The following is a 6,807-nucleotide window of genomic DNA, read 5'->3' as shown; positions in this document are numbered from 1 at the left end:
GTACAAGTTGTAATGTATTTGAAAACGCAAAGTTTTAAAAAACACAACTTGGCTTTATACTAAATGTCCTTTGATCAGTAGCTGGCCACTTGGAGTGCCTCTGTTGTTGCTGTAAGGAGGTCCTCCGTTGTGCATGTGGCGGGGCTCAGACCACATCTGTGGTTTGCTGTTCTCCACACTCGCATGTCGTGGGCTCCACTTTGTAGCCCCATTTCCTAAGATTGGCTCTGCATCTCGAAGAACTACACTGTTCAAAGGGCAATCTGCTCGGGGGAGAAAGAGTGCCCAGTCTTCCTCCAGTCCCACTCCCCCTCCACTCACTTGAAACTGTCATGAATACATTTTAAATTCCAAAAAGCATTAAAAAGGTTATTTTATTTTGTTCACAATGAGACAGAGTATTAAGCACTTTACAGGGAAAGAAGTTAAGACACACAAGCTTTGCTTGGCTGTTGGAAGATCTGTGCACGATGGGTCTTGTGAGACGTCGGTTGCGGAAACAGAGTGTCGACTTCTTCCGTGACGGCTTCAGAAAACTGGAGGCATTACTTTTCATTCAACCCTCGTATGTTCTCTTTTCGGCAAAGCCTTTTTCACACTCCAGGCGTTTACATGGCTTCTCTCCCATGTGGGCTTGTTAATGAGCCTTGAGGTCTGCTTGGCAGCCTCTCTCCTATGTGGGTTTTTTCATGTGTCTTGAGGTTCACTCTCCACTGGAAACTCTTCCCACATTCCAGGCATGTGTGTGATTTTTCTTCCATATGCCTATCCTGGTGTCTTTTGAGGACTGCTTTGCGGCTAAAGCTCTTCTCACACTTTAGGCAGCTATACGGTTTCTCTCCTCTGTGGTTCATTTCATGCTGGAAGAGGCTTCTCTTGTGGATGAAACCTTTGCCACACTCTGGGCACTTGTAGGGATTATCTCCTCGGTGGTTCATTTCATGCCCAATGAAGCTTCTCTTGTCGACAAAGCCTTTCCCACACTCCAGGCATTTATATGGCTTCGCTCCTGTGTGGGAAATTCGGTGTCTATTTAGGCTTCCTTTTCGAGAAAGGCATTTCCCACAATCCAGGCATTTATACGTCTTGTTCACAATTGGTGGATTTTCACAGTTTGTAAGGTGTGTACTAGATCCATAGCTTTCTTCCAATTGATGACACTCAGGTTGTGCTTTCTCTATTTGGTCTGTGATATTAGCCTCACGGAAGAAGCCATTCTCATAGACAAGGCTGTTCCTGATCTCCTTGCTTTCGTTTACTGTTTCTTGGATTTGGATTTCTCTGGTGTCGGCAGCACATTGCATCCTTCTGTATTCTTCTGCTTCCAGTTCCTGGCTTCCCTCTTCCTGTTTATCTCGATATTTTCCTGTTTTCAGCCACACTTTATATGGTATTCCCTCATTTTCACTCCACGCCCCAACACCACCTTGAAAAAAAAGAAATAATAAAAAGGTATGAGATAACAGAAGCATGAAATTATTTGCAGTATTTATATTCCACCCTTCTCACCCCGAAGGGGACTCAGGGCGGATCACAATGCACATATACATGGCAAACATTCAATGCCATTAGACATATGACACATATAGACAGACACAGAGGCAATTTAACATTTCCCAGCTTCTGGCTTTGATTTCAGCCACAGGGGGAGGTGCCACTTCACCGTCCACTTGTGACACTGAGTCCTTGATGGTATTACTTCCTCGTTCCTTTCCGCGCAGTGCTGGCAATTTTATGGTGTTGTAAATTAGTTAAATTAGCCTCCCCGCATAAAGCAGTACCTAAATTTTCTACTTGACAGATGCAATTGTCTTTTGAGCTGCTTAAGTCAACAGCGAGCTAGGCTATTAATGGTTGGGAGCTTAACCCAACCCAGGCTTCAACCTCATGACCTTTCGGTCAGTAGTGATTTATTGCAGCTGGCTACTAACCAGCTGCACCATAGCCTGGCCCTGTAAACTAGCTCAGTCAACTAGGTAGAATAGCAGAACACCCTAATCTCAGTTCCCTTATCTATATTCTCCTTTAAAAATTGTAATTGATTCTTCACTTTTAAAATCATTTTCTCATCATGTAATAACATTTCTTTAAGCTTCTAACTAAATGTGTCTTATCTGTAAAACAACACCAGAGCAACAGGATTATGACCAAAAATTGTGCTGTGTAAAGTTGTCATAGTATTTTGAGAGGGATCGTGCCAAATGCACAGTCCAAGTGTGGAAACTGAACAGGTTCCCATTGCAGCTGTTCTTCTGAGTAGTGATGATGCTTGCTTCCATATCAGTGGAGTCGTAAACAAGCAGAATTTTCACTACTGGGCTGAACATAAATAACCCTTGTGAACTCCACAAACAGCCACTCCCGGCCCCTCAAGTAAATGTTAGTTGCCAATTTTGGTGTGATCGGCCTGTACGTTTTTGAGGAAGATGAAGCAAAAGTAAATGCAAACTCTAAGCAGTATGTTGAAATGATGGAGACATTTCTATATTCCAAAGTGGATGATGTAGAGACAGAATGTGTGTGATTTTACAGGACAGGGTCACAGCTCGCAAAGCATGACATTCGTTTGGAGTGTTGAGAGATAAGTTCCCTGGGCATTTGAACTCTTTAAAGAGGTGTGTGTAAGATGGTTGGCACTATCACCAGATTTCAGCCCTTATGACTTTCCCTTTGGGGATAAACTGTTGTTATGATAGGACATGGAGAAAGAACAAAAGAAAGACTGTATGGTTAAATGGGCTCCATGGTGGTGCAATGGGTTAAACCATTGAACTGTTGAATCTGCTGACTTAAAGGTTGGCAGTTCGAAGCTGCGCATCAGGGTGAGCTCCCATGGTTAGCCCTAGTTCCTGCCAATCTAGAAGTTCAAAAACATGAATGTTTGCCATATATATGTTGTGCTCTGCCCTGAGTCCCCTTCAGGGTGAGAAGAGCGGAATATAAACAACAACAACAACAACAACATGCAAATTTGACTAGATCAATAGGTATCGCTTCGGCATGCTCATGGAGCCATGTTGGCAACACAACCAGGAGGTATCTATGGACAACAGGTTCCTCGGCTTGGAAATGGAACGGTTAGAGTTGAGCACTTCCTCCAGAAAGCCGGAGATGAAAGGGGAAGCCTTTACCTTTGTTCTGTGTATTTGTATGTAATTTGTATAACAACAACATGCAAATTTGACTAGATCAATAGGTATCACTTTGGCGCGAAGGTAATAAAAATGCTCATGTAGCCATGCCAGCAACACAACCAGGAGGTATCTATGGACAACAGGTTTCTCGGCTTGGAAATGGAATGGCTAGAGTTAAGAACTTCCTCCAGAAAGCCAGAGATGAAAGGAAAAGCTTTTACCTTTGTCCTGTGTATTTGTATGTAATTGTTACTCTACTGTACAAAGGCATTGAATGTTTGCCTATCTGTGTATGTTATCCACTCTGACTCCTCTCAGGGAGATAGAGCGGAATATAAATGAAGTGTATTATTATATAGCTACAAAAATTCAGCTGGAACAATAGAAGGTTTGAACAAAGACTCATGATCCTCAGCTATGCAGCAAGACTGCAGAAATAGGTGGCAATTCCTAAACTGATTTCTATTGACCCAGAGAGAGAGGGATCCTTACCAAAAGAGGCCAACATCTTATAATTCTCTCCCATGACCTCCCAGTGCAGGGCCCGTTGATGCCGATCTAGCAGGGTCCATTCCTCCTTGCTAAAATGTACAGATACATCCTCAATGTTCACCTAAAACAAGAAGATTTGGACACAGAGATCAGTAATGCTTTTTCGACTACTAAGCAGAATCCAATGTAAATACAAGCTGTTCCAACGGAAGTTAGAATTCAGGGTTTAAAGAGAAGGCTTAGGATTTTTGGAGTAGCATTCATAGGTTCCCTGAGCAGGATGTTAAAACATCTTTTAACTGGAAAACACACTGGACACAAATTATTCTTTTTCTATCATAGATTCACACGGCCCATCTAGTCCAGAATCATTTTGATTGGTCTTCTTGTTCTCCTTGTTTATGTCTTATGTTTTTCCCAGTCTGGGAATCAAGACCATTAAAAAGAAGCTCTAGATCAGTGGTTCTCAACCTGTAGGTCCCCAGATGTTTTGGCCTTTAACTCCCAGAAATCCTAACAGCTGGAAAACCGCCTGGGATTTCTGGGAGTCGTAGGCCAAAACACCTGGGGACCCACAGGTTGAGAACCACTGATTTAGATACATATCCAAAAAAATCAGTTAAAAAAAAAGATTGAAACCAGATTGAAACAAGATTGAAACTTGAAACCAGGTAACACTGTAAAAAAAACAAAAAAACCACACACACAACGAAAAGAATAGATACAAGATATTGCACCTTGTTGGAGCTTTGTTCTTGAAGGCCTGTTGGAACAGAAAATCTTCCCCCTTTTTGCAGAAATAAGTGTTCCGTCCCCCAGGACGATGGTTTGCCTTACCTATTGGTCGTTTGTTTGTTTTCCCTCCTTTGCATTTTGTTTCAGCCTCTGGCTGCAAAAGCCCAGGAAAAGTGGCTTGGAGTCTGCAAGAGCTGGCTGCAGTTTTCTTTGCAATGATTGGTCAAAGAGTACAACATCTTAGGACCGCCCTTTTTTACCAGGGTCTAGTCTCCATTTTGGAGCCTCATTTTGGCTATAGTCTTCCAACGTGCTGCAGCTGTGCAAGCTAACTGGGACAAATCATCCTCAAAATCAGGCCAATCTAAGCCTATCCAAATTAGATAAGTATTGAATTATACTGATCTGGAATAGGAAATCTAGTTAGAGGAGCAGGGTTATTCCGTCGCTTCTAGAACTAATCTTTGCTGTAAAGATAGGGAAGGAAAGAGTTTCTCCTTCTAATATAGACAGCGTGATTAGGGTATAGTGGTTTTATAATCACCTTTGCCTTCTGGAACCAGGGATAATTCTGTAACTAAAACCTATAGAAATTTGTTTCATTTTCTGTAACTTTAAGATCTGTGCCAGGTTTACAACCTTGTATGAATAAACATCCTTTTTTTTGAAGTTTTCCAGACTCAGTCGTTCAATATTTTTAGGACAGCTTATAGGGATTTGCAGTTCGCCCGGATAAAGGACGGCACGTTTCAGCTTTATAGTTTTTTTATTGTCTGGCGGACGGCACAGTTTTGAGGTCGATCAGCGGTTTTTCCGCTTGAGCTAGCCTGCACGGCCATAGAGACTTTGCTTTTGTTGGTCTGTTGCAGTGAAGCTTGCTGCCAGGCCGATAGGCAAGTGAGAGAGTGGGGCTCCATTCCTTCAGCCTCTGCAGTATCCTGCTCTTCAGCTCGCGTGTGTGCGAGTAGCCCCGCGGCTGCTTCTGCAATTGCACAGCTGTGCAAAACCCAGCAATCTACCCTGAGCTCCTTCGGCGGCAGGCATCGAGCCGCGGAGCTCCAGCAGTAGTTCTTGGGCTCACACGGAGGTGGTGAGTCCAGAAGCACCAGGCCGGGACCCAGATAAGCCTGGCAACTCCGAAAGAAAGTTCTGGCTGAGTCTTCACAGTGGCTAGGATCTCGGCCGGGACAGTCGCCTGGCGGTGGTGACCTGCCTCATCGTCCAGCAGTGGTGACCTGTCTCATCGTCCTGCGGTGGTGACCTCCCTTCACAGCGGGGAGGAGGCGTCTCTTCTCTCCTCCTTTCCAAAGCCAGCCTCGGTGCTCCTTCGGCGGCAGGCCTCGAGCCGCAGAGCACTAGGTGCTTGAAAATTTGGCGAAGTCGCCATTTTGGCAGTTTACGTCACTCGGGCAAGGGAGGTATCAAGTGGCAAGTTGCTGTCAGTTGGCATTTTGCAGCTTGCCCACCAAAGTCTGGCGCCAAAGGTCACAATCTTTGTAAAGTATAGTTACTTAGTGATATATATTGCTATGGTTAAGTGCTGTGCATTGTATTATATATTGCATTTGCTTTTATTGTAAATTTACTTGCAGGTATATTGCATTTGCCTTTGTTGTAAATTTACTTGCTATTAAGAATATATAATGTCTATGCAATTTCAAGATGATACAAATGGTATATCTCCTTCTGAGGCTGAAACCAAGAATGAAAGGCCCCAAAGGATAAAGCACCCTTCAGCCAAGATGCTAGCCCATCTAATAGATGAAAAGGAGCTCCTCCATGTGAGGTTAGGTTCGGCATGGGAGCGCATTGTAACATTAATGGGCAGAATAGAGAGCTTGGGTATTACAAGGGTGCCATCCATATTACAGACAGACCTTGAAGAGACCTTCGGTCTTTGGAGGGGTTTGGTGTCTAAGATAGTCCAGGTCCTCGAGCGCATTAACGCCAAGGATTCAGAGTTAGAAATAGTGAGTGTTTTAGCTGACACTAATGAGAAAGAAAATAGGGTGAGGGCAATCCTAGCTTCCTTATGCAGCCATGAGACCAATCTTTTAAAATCACCTGCTGTGGCACTTAGTCTTAAGTCCAACCGCTCTAGCCAGGTATCTAAACTAAGGGAGCGTGCATCGTCTAAACACAGCCACTCTAGCAAGTCTTCTGCTGCTGGGAGTGCCATCTCTTCCCTAGCTGCCTTGCACATTAAGGAGGCTGCACGTCTGGAGCTGCAGAGTAAAGTGGCGGGGGCGGAGGCTGATGCTAAGGCAGCTGATCTCACCCTTCCCTTTAAAGAAGAAGAGCAACGACTGCAAATAGAACAGGCCCATAGACAAAGCGAAATGCAAATAGAACAGGCTCGTATAGAGATGCTTAGAATAAAGATGGATGCCGCAGCCAAAAGGGTAAGGGCTGAGACTTTGGCCAAAGCCCTAATTGAGCCACTCAC

General features: G+C 44.1%; 1 protein-coding gene across 1 annotated transcript; it reads right to left on the bottom strand.

Annotated features, from left to right (window-relative positions):
- Positions 1-450: 450 nt before the first annotated feature.
- On the bottom strand, positions 451-4,025 carry LOC103282184 (zinc finger protein 184). The gene is made up of 2 exons (XM_062973029.1): positions 3,627-4,025; positions 451-1,426 (listed from the first exon to the last, which is right to left on the bottom strand). The coding sequence occupies exons 1-2, from the start codon at positions 3,658-3,660 to the stop codon at positions 609-611; spliced, it is 852 nt and encodes a 283-aa protein (XP_062829099.1). The 5' UTR covers positions 3,661-4,025; the 3' UTR covers positions 451-608.
- Positions 4,026-6,807: the final 2,782 nt, after the last annotated feature.

The sequence above is a fragment of the Anolis carolinensis genome, chromosome 2 (genome assembly GCF_035594765.1).
Source record: "Anolis carolinensis isolate JA03-04 chromosome 2, rAnoCar3.1.pri, whole genome shotgun sequence".
NCBI lineage: Eukaryota > Metazoa > Chordata > Lepidosauria > Squamata > Dactyloidae > Anolis > Anolis carolinensis.
This window is presented reverse-complemented; position numbering and strand designations above follow the sequence as displayed.